We start from the raw sequence: 19,506 nt of genomic DNA on the forward strand, positions 1-19,506 counted from the left end.
ACCAGTCATTCTCAAATTGCTGAGATCCTAGACCAGTAGAGTCAGAATTAACCTGGGAACCTCTGAGCAATATAAATTCTCAGGTCCCACCCCAGATCTACTGAAACACAAAATCGGGGACAGGAACCTCCAGGTGAGTCTACTATACACAAAAAATTAGCAACCACTGTCTACACTCTGTGTAGACAGTTACCTTCTTCTTCTGCCTCTCCTTGGTTCTACCCTCAGCACCCAGCATTCGGTAATATAACCAGTGCTCAGGAAAGAATCACTGAATAAATGAATGAGAGAGTAGAAATTCCACATTTTTCATGATGTTAATGAGTCTCTCAATCAGGATTAGGATGGTTTCAGTTACTAATCAAAATAGTTTTGAAAAATGTTCCCTATAGGAGAGAAGCAATCAAATAACTGAGCTTCAAAATGAACACAGAAACGCGTAACAGTCCTGTGTCATATAAGTGATTATGTTCAAAGTCTGTCTACCTTAATAGCTGCTTCCCTCCAGGATGCTCTCCAAGCAAGGGGAAAATAAGATCAAAGAGAGTATGACAGGACAAAAGGGGCCACAGTCACTGAACGACATGAAAACATCACTAAGCCACCAGCAAATCATCAGGCTGTGCCAAGCAAGAATAAAATATCTTTTTAAAAGAGGAAACCGGAACACATGTAAAGGTTGAAACAAATGGAAATAGAAAAAAAATTAAAATTCACATCTGTAATCTACATTTCTCTACTACATTGGTTAATTAAGCTTCTATTTTTGTTTACTTCTGAAGTTAGACACATTTTTCTTGAAATAAGTCTTAAGTCGCTTTTTAAAGAATCACTGAGTTGATGGAGCCAAGTACGATGTGTTCTATACTGAGAACGTGTTCAGAGTTCACCCAGACTCAACAGAAAAAAAGTAGTTTTGGTGTACGTGTGAACACAGCATGCCTGTGGGTGCTTTCGTGAACACAGATGTGTGTGTGGGTGCATGTGTGTATTCTGTATATTCTACATTTAATATATGGTTTCACCTCCTTCAGGCCCAGGTCAACTAAATGTTATCACACTACTCATTGATGTAACACACTACTTATTGACATAATAAAAATAGGACTTTTGAATATTTTCACCATAGCAAAGACAAGAATGATTTGTATATCAGATCTCATTCATTTAAGTTTCAATAATGCTAACTTAGTGATTACTACATAGAATAAAACAAATTCAATTTGCCTTACTTATTAATAAGACAAGTTTAAAAAAAGTTTAGGTAAAGAATCATCATTTCAAATTACTTTAACTCACCTTAGTGGCTCTCTGCATGTATTTTCCAAATGGACATAACTGTTTCTTGGTCATTATTATAGGACCATCAAGATTTAACTTCATAACTCCTTCTAATATAAGGGCTGTTTGAGTTACTGTTCTTATTAAAAATAATACATATACTTCTAATTACTAAAATTTCCCACTAATTTAAACTGGCCTTCCCCTGAATTATCCTGAGTAAGTAATGGCTCTCCTGCAAATATGAAAATGGCCTTGGTCTTAAGTACTCAAAGGTCAATTCCTAAAAAAAATTTAAGGACTAAAGATAAGATTAATAATCACACAAACATAAAAAATACAGATTAGAAGGTAAGGATACAAAATTAAGCAAAGCAATACTGACATATATGTATATTCTCCAAACCAGGTCAAGAAATTAAATGCTATGATTTCAAAGATGTAAACACAAGGAGAGAATGCTGCATTGCAGACCCCCCCTTTTTTTTAAGATTTTATTTATTCATTTGAAAGAAAGAGACAGAAAGAACATGAGCGGAGAGGGGCTGGGAGAGAGGGGGAAAAGAATCTGAAGCAGACTGCACTGAGCACAGGGCCGGACGCTCGGGGCTCAATCCCACAACTGTGAGATCATGACCTGAACCAAAACCAAGAGTCCGATGCTTAACAGACTAAGCCACCCAGGCACGCCGGCAGCCACTTTAATCTCAGTTTGTCCTGACAAACACTATTTACAGGCTAACTGTAATATAGAAAATGCCACATCAACTGCGGGGTTCATGTATGCATTTTATCTCTGGCGACGTGCCAGCATATGGTAATTACTCTGCATTTTCTAAACACAATTACATAGTCATCTGCCATAACTGAATTTACCTATGGCTGCATGGCTCTTTTTTTTTTTTTTTTAAGATTTTATTTATTTATTTGACAGAGAGAGACACAGAGAGAGAGGGAACACAAGCAGGGGGAGTGGGAGAGGGAGAAGCAGGCTTCCCGCTGAGCAGGGAGCCCGATGCGGGGCTTGATCCCAGGACCCCGGGATCATGACCTGAGCCGAAGGCAGATGCCCAACGACTGAGCCACCCAGGCGCCCCTGCATGGCTCTTATTGATCAAACCGACTGAGGAACCAAATAATTAAAGAGAAGTTACAGGATATTTCCATCTTGTGAGTCACAGTACACATTTTAAGGCTGTGCTTCTCCTGATCCTATTACCTTTGAAAAAAAATTTAACTCTTAAAAATAGCAGTCACCTATGGAGCACTCCCTATGTGGCACAGCACTATGCCAGGTACCACAATCTGAACATGTCCTGCATTCTCATAGCAGCCTTGTGAAGTAAGAAGTGATATTAGCCCCATTTTACAGATGAAAAAAACAGACTTAGAGCAAATAACTGGCCCACAGCACTAATAAGTAATAGTGTAAAAGTGAAGCCAGGACAGCCAGATTGAGAATCTACATTCTTAAATTTCCTCTGTCCTACTTACAAACATGTGTTACAAATCAACTCATTTAAGTCTCTCAGGAACAAATTAGAGTCTGCTCAAATTGGGAAGAGGCTTAGATTAATACGGAATGCAGTTGACTGAACACAGCCTATACCTTGCCTTCTTCATCACATGGAGTATGGATCTGGAAATAGTCTTTTGTGGTACAGGGAGGTCGCTCCATACACTCACTGGATCCTTCCTCTGCAACATAAAAACGCATTTCAGAAATGAGTCATTTATGTTGTGACTCTCGAAAAAGGCAAAAAATCAAAACAAACAAAAAAACCCAGACAACTAAAATTTTAAAATAACCTTACCAGACGAATTTAGGAAGAACTAGCTAGGCATAAGGAAAATAAAGGCCTACATTTTTATTTACCCTAGAGCAACAAATGTTTCCATGATACACAGGAAACATATCATTTTTTCCAATAAGACATTAGATTTCTTCCGTTATCACTGAACATTGTAAATTTGCAACAAATGAAAATTTTCCATGTACACCCCTATGCCACTGAATCATGTAAAATTACAATATGATTTTTTTAGATTAGTATACATATATCCAAAGCACAGGAGAAATATATCCCTGTGGGGTATGGAACAGAAAAAGTGACAAATGGAAAAGTCATGCACAAAGGGGTAAGAAGTAGTATTTTATCCCCATTTAATACTGACTGCCTTCAGCACTTGGTTTCTGGCACACTCTTCCCACCACATTTGATGTGTGACTTCTGGCTTATGACTATAAGCCAGAACAAACAAATTTAGAGAGAGAAGAACAAAGAGCATAAACTGGCAAAGCATAGTCCTACCTGAAAACTGGGAGTGCTCCTCGCACTTTATGCATTCTTTGGCTCCTTTCTCAGAGTAGGTGTTTCTGGGACAGACTTGGCAGGTAAACGAACCTGGTTTGTTGCTGAATGTGCCTGGCTTGCACGGGAAGCATTCTGATGTATATGCCACCCCTGTGTGGTAATGAAAAACAGAGCATGGGAGGGAGGACCCACCAGCAACAAGCACATCAGTACCTTCTTGCTGCTTCTCTCAGAAGTGAGAGAAATAGGAGTCGTCAGCGGGGATCCTTTATCCCATTCATTCAACACCAAGGAAGTATTTACTGCATACAAAAAAACTGGGATAGATACTGAATTAAACATCCTAAGGAGAGCAAACACTTAAACAAGAGATTGAGATGTGACAGAGGTATACTAAATTATAAACTGAGTTGTCAAAAAACACTCCACTCACTCAGACCTAACAGACCCTGATAGGAATGGCCTTTTCTTCTGGCTTGTAATTCCAGCCTTTGCCAGCAGATGTCCCTATAACTAATGAGATGGTGTCACAGGACCCAGTATAGAAGGTAGTAAAATAGAAGCCAGCCATTAATAAAGGAGAATCACTGGTTTAATTAAAAGTAGCCCTAATTGAGAATGAAGCATGCCAGGGTTTATTGGCTGCTCTCCTGGGCCAGAAAATGCCCAGCTGTTTCAGAGAGGCAAAAGAGGTTTAGGAGACAGCCAGGCAGAGAAGTTTGTTTTTTTTCTATGTCTATGGATTTAACAGTGACCCGGGTGGGCTCGATGCCTGGTACAATAGACATTTCTTGAATGAAGAATAGTTTCTTATTAACAAGGATCTTTTATTTTATGTGGAGACACTGAAAATTGTTATCATGCTTATTTTTTCACACAGATTAAATTAATTTAGTTTAAGTGTACAAAAAAAAAAAAAATTCCAGTCAACTTGCCAAAAATAAAACCAGGATCTCTAGACATGTGTAATGCCTAACGTATTAATTCCTGCCCCATAAATCCTTGAGCCATCGAAACCAACAACTTAATGTGTGAACTAACTCTAAATTGTGATATGTGACTACTGAAAAAATTGCTGTGAAATACCTTCAATTGTGATATTTTTTACCAAAACTGGCTTGACCGCCTTAGAACCCATAAGGATGCCAGTGGTTCTCCAGTACAATATGTTGGTGCCTGATTTCAACAATACCTGTAAAGAGGAACACAAGGCACTCGGGTCAGATAAACCACGCTACTTCAACCATACCTCAAAGCTAATCCCTTATACATGACTCAAGGCATTATCATGAAATACCATTAATTAGGAACCTACAAATTTAAGTCTCCTGTTAGTTCATACCTAAGCTCTGCTGTAGTTATATTTTCTAAAAAAAAAAAAAAATAGTTTGCCAATCCAAAAACTATAGCAATGAAGAAGGAAAAGCAAATTCTTTAAGCCTGAACAAAAAGATAAAATGATTTTTAAACCATGTGCTTGAAGTCTTGGTTTGTATTTAAAAGCAATTCATTCCAGAAAGTGAAAGGCACTCAACCCAATTACGTATTTGTTGACTGCCACTATTCCTATGTAGATCTCTGGGCTCTGAAAACAAAAAGTCAACAGAACTAGTTTGCTTCCTTCTAAAATTGTTTAATAAACAATAGTGCAACAGCAAGCAGAGAAAAACAGGACTGTTATAAAATAACATGATTTAAATGACTGCAGGATGTAAATGATATTACATCTAATATTTGCTTCCTTTGCCACCAGCACATGGTTCTATTTGCGTATCAAACTACGTTTCCCATAAATGTCATGTTGTTTCTGTCAAAGCCAACGGAATAATTTAAGGGTTCCTTGCTTTCTCATTCGCCACTCTTATTCTTCTATGTAGTCTCTGGCTGGCCAAATTCAAGCTGTATGAAATTAAAACATATCCAAGTACTTCACCCTGCCAGAGAGTCAGAAAAGTAGTGCACTAAGTACTTTCCCCTGTGTTAAGTGAAGAAAGTGTATTTGTTGCCAAGGATTACTTGTACCTTCAAAGCCCAGCTTAATGAATGCTTAGGTGAATGGATCTTAAGTGGTTCTCATATCACTTCCAGGCATACAGATGAAAAAAAAAAAAAAAAACCAGTCCAAAAAGGTACATTGTATTAATCACTCAAGGATGGGGCACCTGTTACAACTCAAAGGTGGGGGTGGATGGTTGCTTACTGACACAGAGCTCAGTCTACACTGCAGGCACCACACTAGGCGGTTCCCATATACCCTCTCATTTAATCCTGCAAGATCGCTCTCATTTCTTACATGAAAAATCAAATTCAGAGAGATTAAGCCAAAAACAAAACAAAAGAGATTAAGCCAACTGCCTACAGAAACACAACTACTGTAAGCCAGCGTTAGATTTGAAATCCATGCCTCATTCCAAAGGGACAGTGCCTCAAATAATAACAGATTCACAGACTGTGTTGCCTGATAATTGCTTTCAGGCATTTGGAGTTGTCCTGTGGAGACTAGGCAGTTACCTTACCCGATGTGACCAGAGACAGTAGACCTTTGAGCAACAGGTGACAGATAGACAGGTAGCAGGTTTAGGCTCCAACCATGGATGACTTGTGATAGGCAGAGCTGTCCAACAGGACACTCAGTACAGGCCCCACCAAGACAAGCTGGAAAGTCACTTGTTGGGAACACTACAGAGAAAGTTGGATCAAACGATCCTCCCAGTACCAGGGAGCCACGGATTCTCTCCCATGTGACAGGCACATATGTAAACTTACATACCCCGAGGTTCTGTGCGCTAGTTTTGAATAGCCTTATTTTCTTGTCAATGCCCTTTTGAAAAGGAGGAAAGTTGGAGTGTGATGGGAAAGAGGAGGGGAAGAAGCCTAAGGAGAAAGGGAAAGGTAGGAAAAACTACGCATGTCCATGGAACTTTGGGACAATTTCTTCCCTAACTAGAAAGTGTCTAAATTAATGAACCATTTTTCTTTTTTGTTCATAAACTTTTTTTTTTATAAGGTTGGGAGAAGGAAGGAGCAGAATGGGGGCTGATGGGAGACAAGACGAACAAACAGAGACTTACAGAATGAGAGCCCCATTCTCCATTGTCTGTGAGTTTTACCCACTTGTCTGCGGTGGTGTCCATCTCCTGGCACTGATCGTTTTGAATCTGTGGATTAAACACAAGGGCCCCAGTAAAGCTTCTTGAATAATGGCTTTAATTAAATTCATTACTCAGCATAGGACAGGCTGCAAGAGCCTACGAAACAATGACCATGAGTAATCCTCAGCACGCAAACATACCAAGACCTCTAGGGCCTAAGTGACAACTGTATACAAGTGATTCTAAGGAAAGCATCCACATTATTGTAACAAAAGGGTTAAGAAGCAGAGAGGGAGGGAGGGAGAGAGGATGAGAGTAGTTAAATCTGAAAATTCACAGAAGGGAGGAAAAAGTCATTAAGAAAAACTTACCAAAAGTTTTAAAATCTTTCATTCACCATCCAGGCCCAATAAAAATAAAGTACACTTTTACAAGACTTAGGGAAGTAATGTTTCAAATTAATAAATAAATGACATCTGCTTTGTTTTCAATTCCCCAGGACTCATTCCGAACACACAGACAAATAACTACAGTCAAAGCCAAAGCCCTAAATTTTGATTTGGGGGGAAATGTTAATCATATACCACACCAGTTCAAAGGACTGCAGCTACTATCTTTAGTACCAAACACTTTGTGCTCTCCAGACAATTCTTTACAAAATGCCTAAGGGCTTGCACATGACTTTTCCAGGCCGGTGAAGAATACACAGACATCAAAAAGCTAGGCCATTTTGCAGTACTGCCCACGAGTCAGCAATAGAGTAGGGCTGAAATAAGAATTTGTCACCTCTGCTTTGGCCAAAATGGCTATTTCTCTCTTCTCTACATTTGGCCACTTCATTCATCCTCCTGACCAGTTTACCAACATTAAAATGTTCACCATAATAGATATTTCCTAAAAGCTTAACTAGAAAACAGATACTTTTAACATCCAAAAATACCAGAGAATATCAGCCACTGAGATTATTTGCTTAAACTGAATTTAAGTATCATATTTATACATACTTATAAGCATAATGACCATTCTAATGCAAGTGTTAAGCCATTTTTAAGCAGATATCGACCCTAAATATACCTTTGATGGTCAATGTGTGGATAAGCTGAAAGTTTTTTTTTTTTTTTTTTTCCCAGCTGAAATCAAACATCGTGTGTTTGGGGGATATTCTAATGGCATTCTGGGATCTGATTTCTGTTCTTCACTCTAAAAGTAAATAGTAAAGGTATGACCTTGGTCCAATCACTTATTCTCCCTAGGTTTCGGCTTCATCACTTAAAAAGGAGAGTGGAGGAGCTGAATCAAATTCCCACAGTTCTAAAATTAAATACTTGACTGCTTTAAATTATGTGATATCCGAAGGTACAACTGTATCTTTCAGTCTTCAGACATTTCCTTTCCATTAACCATGAGTCTGATGACCGAAGTGTTGACCCTCTTAGTCAATAAACTGCAACCTATAAAGCTGAAACATCAATAAAAGAAGGAACTCACCACCTCTTTTCAATTTGTAACCAGAACAAAGGCACCATTCAAAGGAAGCCATGAAACGTCAGGCTTTAGGAGTACCTTTACTGACAACTCTGTAAGGACTTATTCAACAATACAAAACTAAATGCTTATTCTTAAACAGTTTTATAATTACCTTGCTTTAGCAAAAGAGAATGCTGAGGGCCGGCAAGTTGGCTTAATTGCCCAATAACACACAACCCGCCACTGCAGGTGGGACTTGAGCCAGAATCTCTTGACTTCAAGTCCAGGGCTCATACGTTCATGGCAAGTGTCTCTTCCTACCAAACTTCTGACTTACAAATTTCCATTATCAGGAGCAAAATAAATTTGTTTTAGAATTATTAGTACCTGGGCTCCTGAAAACTGGACCACAGAAACATTATACAAGGTAATTTTCCCCAATTACCTGTACAACACACATTTTTTAAGAAGTCAATCTGAAAATATTTTCTCAAGCATTTGAGAGACTGCCACAACAAACATTTGCTAGATTAGATACAGTTTATATTAACTTTTAAAAGTTTACTTATTTATTTATTTAAGCAATCTCTACACCCAGCGTGGGGCTCAAACTCACAATCCTGAGATCAAGAGCCACATGCTCTTCCGACTGAGCCAGCCAGGTGCCCCTATATTAAATATTTAAATAATTTTAGTAGCAATAGTCTATTCCTTTTAATTTAAATTCAATTAATTAACATATAATGTATTATGAGTTTCAGAGGTAGAGTTCAGTGATTCATCAGTTGCATGTAACACCCAGTGCTCATCACATCATGTGTCCTCCTTAATGTCCAGTTACCCCATCCCCCCTCCCCCCACCCCAGCCTATTCTGTAAGACTTCTTTTTTATCCTACATTCCATAATGCTATTTCATCTCTTACCAAAGACATCAACTATCCCATCCACTGATTCCTATAAATTATTCAAAATTGACAGAATCAGAAAAACATAGCCACTTCTACTTTTCAAATATTGCCCATGCTTATACTTAAATCAGTCAAATACTTGAAACTGCAAAGAGAAAAAAACAAAAACTAAAATTGGTGAAAACATACTTTGACTAAAATAGCATCTGTAGCTATAAAGAAAATTAAAATGAATGTTGGGTGAAAGTATTTTTCACACAAAAAGTCTAAATCAAATGGTCATCTAATATCATAACCAATAATAAAACAAGTCCAGGGTTATTCAACAAGGTGAGAGCTCAGAGGTAAATAAACAATATTAAGCAGAAAATAAAATATTAAAGAAAAAAATAAAGTTTTCTTTTCATATCAAAAGGTTCAGTTGACAGGAAAAACTGAGGATGCATAACACAGAATAGCAACAACTGATTACAAGAAATTTTACATGAATTTCCCTTAAAAAGTAAATTCTAGAAGATAAAAGCCCTTACAAAGAACTCAAAGAAGATGTTGTTGTCGACATACTGGTACTCAAAGAAGACATAACCCGACTTCTTGAGGTGCACAGCATAGATCAGAGATACTGTGCAGTCATCACGATTGGACTCTATGTAATTTCCACGAGGGACCCAAGAAGAGCTGTGGAAACAAAACCAAGAGGAATTTTTACATTAGCATTCAGAAACCTCTTCTGTTCACAAGTTATATAACTTAGGTTCAAAAGTAGTTCCATCAGCAAAGCACAGCAGAGAAGTCTAAAGCATTTCTGGAACTCAAAGGCCAACACATTACTGGGAAAATGTTCATTTCTTATGGCAAAGGGCTTCCTTAAAGCTTCGTAAGGTTATGTCATCCATTTGCTAGGAAACTGCTATTTTTCATCAAAAATTTGGTCACTAAATAGAACACTACTAATTGCAACAGTATGAGGTAGAATTATTCTCTCAAGCAACACCTAAAGTTTTATTTATACACATGTACATCTAGCAGAGAGATGAGGAGTTACTTGAAATGAAAGAAGGAAAAGTCCTAGTAAAAACCCATTTAAAGTACACCCAAATAAAATATAAATCACAGTTTCAGAGTATATAGGAGGGGTAGGAGTGTGGTTGGAATTTTTATCTAAAAAAAGAAAAATTAAGAAAATATACTGGTGAACAAAATTTAAGTTGTAAATCTAACCATAATTCTGAGCTAAGCCAATAATGAGTCACATGTTGACCCTTTGGCCAAAAAAAATTTCTAACAAACTGTATGAAAGCACAACTTAACAGCCTTCTCTGTTTATATGGATGGTAAGAGTGAGATTTTGGCAAATTCTTTTCTTTTTTCTTTTTTTTTTTTTAAACATTTTATTTATTTATTTGACACAGAGAGAGGGAGATAGTGAGAGAGAGAGAGCACAAGCGGGGGAGCGGCAGGCAGGCAGAAGGAGAGGGAGAAGCAGGCTCCCTGCTGAGCAAGGAGCCCAATGCAGGACTCGATCCCAGGACTCTGGGATCATGACCTGAGCCGAAGGCAGCCGCTTAACCGACTGAGCCACCCAGGCGCCCCTCTTTTCTTTTTTTCTAAAAGAAATCTGAAGACTGAGATTTCCACATCCCAACATGACTCACTAACCGGTGTTGGATTTGCCCTTGCTCTTTAACAAATTGTTAAACTAAGGAAAATACATGAGCCATATTCAGGTAATGACGATAGGCAATGCAAGACAGAGATTCTTGAGAGCAGGAAAATGCATGAGGCAAAGCCCAAACTGACTTTGGCCTCACTCTTCAGGACACTGTCCAGATTGTAGCACCCAAGCAGAGCAGAGTGGTCTCACTGAGCTGAGGAGCAGAGATGAGTATTTAGGGCAACTGAAGCTGCTGGAATTTATAGGCCTGAGAATCAGAGAAAACAGGGGTCCAGAAGTCCATATGGAGTTTCTCTGTTGGTCCTGGGCTTGAGGCTGGAGTATACAGGCAGACATGGCAGAGAACAGCCACCACAAAGCTGTGACATAATCAGAGAGATCACTTTAGTGGGAGTCACAGGAGCTTCCGGTCAGCCTGAGAGGAGAAAACTTGATCATCACATTGAGCATTCATCTGATACCCCAGAATTGCCACCTTGGGAATAAGGGACTTACCGTAGAGCAAGTATCAGCAAACTTTTTCATAAAGGGCCAGAGAATAAATATTTTTGGATTTGTGGACCATCTGGTCTTTCCTACAATACTTAACTCTGCCATTGTAATTGAAAAGCAGCCACAGACGATGCATGAGTGCGGCTGTCTTCCAATATAACGTGGTTTACAAAACAAAGGACCCACAGGTCATAGTTTGCCAACTCCTGCACTAAAATAAAGGTCGTGACCTAGAACTAAGAGTGAAACCAATACAGAGCCACCCTAAAAAATAATAAAAACAGGCCTGATGAGATCAAAGTGCTCTTTGAGCACATAAACTGCCTGCCAGAACAAAATTCAGCACCCCTAAAATGAAGAAAAAAAATAATCCATATTCCCTATACCTTAACATTCACAATGCCCAAGATACAATAAAAATTTACTAGACATGCAAAAAAGTGGTAAAATATGACCCTTCAGAAAAAAGACAGTAAAAAAACAGACAAGTATTTAGGACAGATCTTACAAATACAGTCAATTTTAAATAAAAGATGAATACAGTGAGTGAACGGATGGAGAATCTCAAGTATTTTAGGGGAAATAAGAGCCATAAAATAAGGGGCAGAAGGTATATTGGAGCCAATTATAGCAGAGAACTTCCCTAATTTGGGGAAGGAAACAGGCATCAAAATCCAGGAAGCACAGAGAAACCCTCTCAAAATCAATAAAAATAGGTCAACACCCCGACATCTAATAGTAAAACGTACGAGTCTCAGAGACAAAGAAAAAATCCTGAAAGCAGCTCAGGAGAAGAGATATGTAACCTACAATGGAAAAAACATTAGATTGGCAGCAGACCTATCCACAGAGATCTGGCAGGCCAGAAAGGACTGGAATGGTATATTCAGAGCACTAAATGAGAAAAATATGCAGCCAAGAATACTATATCCAGCTGGGCTGTCATTGAAAATAGGAGAGATAAAAAGTTTCCAGGACAAACAAAAACTAAAGGAATTTGCAAACACAAAACCAGCCCTACACAAAATATTGAAAGGGGTCCTCTAAGCAAAGAGAGAGCCTAAAAGCAACATAGACCAGAAAGGAACACAGACAATATACAGTAACAGTCCCCTTACAGGCAATATAATGACACTAAATTCATACCATTCAATAGTTACCCTGAATGTACATGGGCTAAATGCCCCAATCAAAACACACAGGCTTTCAGAATGGATAAAAAAACAAGACCCATCGATATGCTGTCTGCAGGAGACTCATTTTAGAACCAAACACGCCCCCAGATTGAAAGTGAAGGGGTGGAAAACCATTTACCATGCTAATGGACACCAAAAGAAAGCTGGGGTGGCAATCCTTATATCAGACAAACTAGATTTTAAACAAAGACTGTAATAAGAGATGAAGAAGGACACTATATCCTACTTAAAGGATCTATCCAACAAGAAGATCTAACAATTGTAAATATCTATGCCCCTAACGTGGGAGCAGCCAATTATATAAGGCAATTAATAACAAAAGCAAAGAAACACATTGACAACAATACAATAATAGTGGGGGACTTTAACACCCCCCTCACTGAAATGGACAGATCATCTAAGCAAAAGATCAACAAGGAAATAAAGACTTTAAATGACACACTGGACCAGATGGACTTCACAGATATATTCAGAACATTCCATCCCAAAGCAACAGAATACACATTCTTCTCTAGTGCACCTGGAACATTTTGCAGAATAGATCGCATCCTAGCTCACAAATCAGGTCTCAACCGGTACCAAAAGACTGGGATCATCCCTTGCATATTTTCAGACCACAGTGCTTTGAAACTAGAACTCAATCACAAGAGGAAAGAACTCAAATACATGGAGGCTAAAGAGCATCCTACTAAAGAATGAATGGGTCAACCAGGAAACTAAAGAAGAATTAAAAAACTTCATGGAAAACAATGAAAATGAAAACACAACTGTTCAAAATCTTTGGGATACAGCAAAGGCAGTCCTGAGAGGAAAGTATATAGCAATACAAGCATTTCTCAAGAAACAAGAAAGGTCTCAAATACACAACCTAACCCTACACCTACAGGAGCTGGAGAAAAAAACAGCAAATAAAGCCTAAACCCAGCAGGAGAAGAGAAATAATAAAGATCAGAGCAGAAATCAATGAAATAGAAACCAAAAGAACAGTAGAACAGATCAACGAAACTAGGAGCTGGTTCTTTGAAAGAATTAACAAGATTGATAAATCCCTGGCCAGACTTATCCAAAAGAAAAGAGAAATGACCCAAATCAACAAAATCATGAATGAAAGTGGAGAGATCACAACCAACACCAAAGAAATACAAACAATTATAAGAACATATTATGAGCAACTCTATGCCAGCAAATTAGAAAACCTGGAAGAAATGGGTGCATTCCTAGAGATGCATCAACTACGAAAATTGAACCAGGAAGAAATAGAAAATCTGAACAGACCTATAACCACTAAGGAAATTGAAGCAGTCATCAAAAATCTCCCAACAAAAGCCCAGGGCCAGATGGCTTCCCAGGGGAATTCTATCAGACATTTAAAGAAGAATGAATACCTATTCTCCTGAAACTGTTCCAAAAAATAGAAATGGAAGGAAAACTTCCAAACTCATTTTATGAGGCCACCATTACCTTGATCCCAAAACCAGACAAAGACCCCATCAAAAAGGAGAATTACAGACCAATATCCTTGATGAACATGGATGCAAAAATTCTCACCAAAGTACTAACCAATAGGATCCAACAGTACATTAAAAGGATTATTCACCACGACCAAGTGGGATTTATCCCTGGGCGGCAAGGCTGGTTCAACATCCGCAAATCAATCAACGTGATACAATACATTAACAAAAGAAAGAACAAGAATCATATGATCCTCTCAATAGATGCAGAAAAAGCATTTGACAAAGTACAGCATCCTTTCTTGATCAAAACTCTTCAGAGTATAGGGTTAGAGGGTACATACCTCAATATCATAAAAGCCATCTATGAAAAACCTACAGTAAATATCATTCTCAATGGGGAAAAGCTGAGAGCTTTTCCCCTAAGGTCAGGAATGCAGCAGGGATGTCCACTCTCACCACTGCTATTCAACATAGTATTAGAAGTCCTAGCCACAGCAATCAGACAACAAAAAGAAATCAAAGGCATCCAAATCGGCAAAGAAGAAGTCAAACTCTCACTCTTTGCAGATGATATGATACTGTATGTGGAAAACCCAAAAGACTCCACCCCAAAACTGCTAGAACTCATACAGGAATTCGGTAAAGTAGCAGGATATAAAATCAATGCACAGAAATCAGTGGCATTCCTATACACCAACAACAAGACAGAAGAGAGACAAATCAAGGAGTTGATCCCATTTACAATTGCACCCAAAACCATAAGATACCTAGGAATAAATTTAACCAAGGAGGCAAAGGATCTGTACTCAGAAAACTATAAAATACTCAGGAAAGAAATTGAAGAAGACACAAAGAAATGGAAAAACGTTCCATGATCAAGGATTGGAAGAACAAACATTGTGAAGATGTCAGTGCTACCTAGAGCAATCTACACATTCAATGCAATCCCCATCAAAATACCATCCACCTTTTTCAAAGAAATGGAACAAATAATCCTAAAATTGGTATGGAACCAGAAGAGACCCCGAAGAGCCAGAGGAATATTGAAAAAGAAAAGCAAAGCTGGCGGCATCACAATTCCGGACTTCCAGCTCTATTACAAAGCTGTCATCATCAAGACAGTATGGTACTGGCACAAAAACAGACACATAGATCAATGGAACAGAATCGAGAGCCCAGAAATGGACCCTCAACTCTATGGTCAACTCATCTTTGACAAAGCAGGAAAGAATGTCCAGTGGAAAAAAGACAGTCTCTTCAACAAATGGTGTTGGGAAAATTGGACAGCCCCATGCAGAAGAATGAAACTGGACCATTTCCTTACACCACACACAAAAATAGACTCCAAATGGTTGAAAGACCTAAACGTGAGACAGGAGTCCATCTAAATCCTAAAGGAGAACACAGGCAGCAACCTCTTCGACCTCAGTCACAGCAACTTCTTCCTAGAAACATCGCCAAAGGCAAGGGAAGCAAGGGCAAAAATGAACTATTGGGACTTCATCAAGATAAAAAGCTTTTGCACAGCAAAAGAAACAGTCCACAAAACCAAAAGACAACCGACAGAATGGGACAAAATATTTGCAAATGACATATCAGATAAAGGGCTAGTATCCAGAATCTATAAAGAACTTATCCAACTCAACACCCAAAGAACAAATAATTCAATCAAGAAATGGGCAGAAGACATGAACAGACGTTTTTCCAAAGACATCCAAATGGCCAACAGACACATGAAAAAGTGCTCAGCATCGCTCGGCATCAGGGAAATCCAAATCAAAACCTCAATGGGATACCACCTCACACCAGTCAGAATGGCTAGAATTAGCAAGTCAGGAAACGACAGATGTTGGCGGGGATGTGGAGAAAGGGGAAGCCTCCTACACTGTTGGTGGGAATGCAAGCTGGTTCAACCCCTCTGGAAAACAGTATGGAGGTTCCTCAAACAGTTGAAAATAGAGCTACCATCCGATCCAGCAATTGCACTACTGGGTATTTACCCCAAAGATACAAATGTAGGGATCCGAAGGGGTACGTGCACCCCAATGTTTATAGCAGCAATGTCCACAATAGCCAAACTGTGGAAAGAGCCAAGATGTCCATCCACAGACGAATGGATAAAGAAGATGTGGTATATATACACAATGGAATATTATGCAGCCATCAAAAGGAATGAGAACTTGCCATTTGGCAAGTTGATGACGTGGATGGAACTGGAGGGTGTTATGCTGAGTGAAATAAGTCAATCAGAGAAAGACATGTATCATATGACCTCACTGATATGAGGAATTCTTAATCTCAGAAAACAAACTGAGGGTCGCTGGAGTGGTGGGGGGTGGGAGGGATGGGGTGGCTGGGTGATAGACATTGGGGAGGGTATGTGCTATGGTGAGCACTGTGAATTGTACAAGACTGATGAATCACGGATCTGTACTTCTGAAACAAATAATGCAATATATGTTAAGAAAAAAAAAAGAAGAAGATAGCAGGAGGGGAAGAATGAAGGGGGGGGAAGTGGGAGGGGGAGACGGACCATTAGAGACGATGGACTCTGAAAAACAAACTGAGGGTTCTAGAGGGGAGGGGAGTGGGGAGATGGGTTAGCCTGGTGATGGGTATTAAAGAGGGCACATTCTGCGTGGAGCACTGGGTGTTATGCACAAACAATGAATCATGGAACACTACATCAAAAACTAATGATGTAATGTATGGTGATTAACATAACAATAAAAAATTATTTAAAAAAACAAAAAACAAAACAAAAAAAACCTCAGTGAGATATCACCTCACACCAGTCTGAATGGCTAAAATTAACAAGTCAGGAAACGACAGATGTTGGCGGGGATGCAGAGAAAGGGGGACCCTCCTACACTGTTGGTGGGAATGCCAGCTGGTGCAGCCACTCTGGAAAACAGTATGGAGGTTCCTCAAAAAGTTGAAAACAGAGCTACCATACAATCCAGCAATTGCACTACTGGGTATTTACCCCAAAGATACAAATGTAGGGATCCGAAGGGGTACGTGCACCCCAATGTTTATAGCAGCAATGTCCACAACAGCCAAAACGTGGAAAGAGCCAACATGTCCATTGACAGATGAATGGATAAAGAAGATGTGGTATATATACACAATGGAATATTAGGCAGCCATCAAAAGGAATGAGATCTTGCCATTTGCAATGACGTGGATAGAACTGAAGGGTGTTATGCTGAGTGAAATAAGTCAATCAGAGAAAGACATGTATCATATGACCTCACTGATATGAGGAATTCTTAATCTCAGGAAACAAACTGAGGGTTGCTGGAGTGGTGGGGGGTGGGAGGGATGGGGTGGCTGGGTGATAGACATTGGGGAGGGTATGTGCTATGGTGAGCTCTGTGAATTGTGCAAGACTGTTGAAGCACAGATCTGTACCTCTGAAACAAATAAGGCAATATATGTTACGAGAAAAAAAAAGAAGAAGAAGATAGCAGGAGGGGAAGAATGAAGGGGGGGAAGTCGGAGGGGGAGACAAACCATGAGAGACGATGGACTCTGAAAAACAAACTGAGGGTTCTAGAGGGGAGGGGGGGTGGGGGGAATGGGTTAGCCATTTTGGAAAACTCTTATGACCCAACCAATTAAAAAGAATTAAAACTAGCCTGGATGAATGGAAAAAGGAAGGGAGATAAGGAGGGAGATGATCATAGCAATGTCAGACTGAAATTCACATTAAGAAAATTAGATGAGACAGTACAATGAAAAAGTACTTATCATTAAATTTCGTTAATGAAGAAACTACATATTCTAAGTAGAAGCTCTGTCAATATCTCCTGTCCACACAAAGATCTGAGGTACCATAAAATCCTACTAGTCCCTTCTTCTAAAGAGCGATTTTGTTTAAAAAAAATTATATTTTTAAAAATATATACACACACTTAAGCATATATGTGTATATGTATATATACGACATATCTGCAACATATATGTGCATATATGACATATACCTATGTTGTACGTATATTTACATGTATGTACATATATACAACATATATAAACAATATATATATAAATTTATATAGAATAATCCTGTTAATACTATCTAATGTCACAACCCTATAAAATGAAATGATTACCGAGAGAGTAAAAATGTCGCTTGACAGAGAGAGAGAGAGAGAGAGCACTGGAAAGGAAGTGTGATTAAGGGAAGGTAGGAAGGAGAGAACACATCTTTCAGCACAGCTAAATAATTCCCCAGCATCCTTAGCTCATGGTAAAAATGTTGAGTTCCAGAGAAGCCATTTTTGTCAGAAGGTAGCCAGAGGCCTAAAGTTTAATTCTCCCATCCACAGCCATATGGAAGGAAATGTTACATCGTCAATACAAGAGAACAGGAAGGATTACAGCCCAAAGATAAAGATTTTGCATCTTTTCAAAACAATTTAACATTCCACGAGTGTTGTCACAAGCAAAGCTAATAATCTCCTAAAGAAAGGAAGAAATTACAGCACAGGTAATAAAGTCAATAATATCGTAATAACTACGCATGGTGACAGAAGGTAATTACATTTACTGTAGTGAACATTTCATCATATATATAATTGTCAAAGCACTATGTTGTACGCCTAAAACTGCTGTATTATATGTCAACTATACTTCAATTCTAAAAATTTTTTAAAAGGTAGGAATTAATAAAGGAGCTTTCCATTTTATGTATTTAACCTACTCTCTCTTATAGGAGATAATAGAGTATCCAATTGAAGATTACACATTCTTCCTTTCAGAGAAGAAAAATTAAGCTAAAACTACCCATTAAAAATTAGAGAAAGGTTTGTAGAAATACCACTGTCTTGAATGTTATAGATATGTTATTAGAAAACTGATTTGTTTTTCTATTAATAGCTTTACTGCATTTTTGCACACGGTATTTATTATGTCCTAAGAGCAATTATTTTAACCTCATGAAAACTGAGCTACATTATCCATATGACCATCCAAAAAAAAAAAAAAAATGACTCTTTGCAATTTGCTGATCTAGAATCCCAATCAGTACCAAGATTACCTCCTACCTTCTTTCTGGGAAAAAGCAACTACACGCTTCTTAAGTACTCAGCCAAGATCCAGAGACTCCTTTGGATTCTTACTTGTTACAGCCATCCGGCCTGCTGTCAGAAGGGCCGACCACAGTGTCCATGAACGTCGCAACGTTGGAAAATCCAGCTGGCAATTCGTCCCATTCATCAAATTTGATGCCACTGCCCAAGGAATAGGTACCTTCGCCACACTTACTGCATACCTGGTTCTTCATTTCTAGATACTCTCCCGAAGCACAGGAGAAAGCTGGAAGGCAGAAGAATGCAGAACGCATTAGTCACTGCATTCCTCCATGAATTTTGTCACCAGAATTATTTTTATAAAGCTCTGGTCATGCCACACCCTAATCAAAGCTTTCTAAAATTGTCCTTATTACCACATACACTTCATAATCTGGCCCCAATCTATTTTCCCAGGCTCATCCCTTGCCCCATCCTCTTCCAAACCTAACAAAATTCCTATCATTCCCAAAATTTCATCCCCTCTCTCTGCTGTGTTCTTTCTCCAGAGATGCTAACCAATCCATCTGTTCTACTTGCAAAATTCCCGTTC

At 38.7% G+C, this 19,506-nt stretch overlaps 1 protein-coding gene across 1 annotated transcript in view; it reads right to left on the bottom strand.

The window, feature by feature from the left end:
* The window catches only part of ELAPOR2 (endosome-lysosome associated apoptosis and autophagy regulator family member 2), a 180,160-nt gene that overhangs the window by 60,105 nt on the left and 100,549 nt on the right, over positions 1-19,506 (bottom strand). The window contains exons 3-8 of the mRNA XM_028118919.2: positions 19,005-19,200; positions 9,595-9,742; positions 6,668-6,754; positions 4,683-4,788; positions 3,594-3,746; positions 2,891-2,979 (exon numbers count right to left, since the gene is read on the bottom strand). Of these exons, the coding sequence (XP_027974720.2) occupies positions 2,891-2,979; positions 3,594-3,746; positions 4,683-4,788; positions 6,668-6,754; positions 9,595-9,742; positions 19,005-19,200 (779 nt within the window). The remainder of the gene's footprint in view (positions 1-2,890; positions 2,980-3,593; positions 3,747-4,682; positions 4,789-6,667; positions 6,755-9,594; positions 9,743-19,004; positions 19,201-19,506) is intronic.

This window comes from Eumetopias jubatus, unplaced genomic scaffold, assembly GCF_037043125.1.
Source record: "Eumetopias jubatus isolate StellerSeaLion01/CBP00866 unplaced genomic scaffold, mEumJub1_p1.0 scaffold_14, whole genome shotgun sequence".
In the NCBI taxonomy this organism is placed as follows: Eukaryota; Metazoa; Chordata; class Mammalia; order Carnivora; family Otariidae; genus Eumetopias; species Eumetopias jubatus.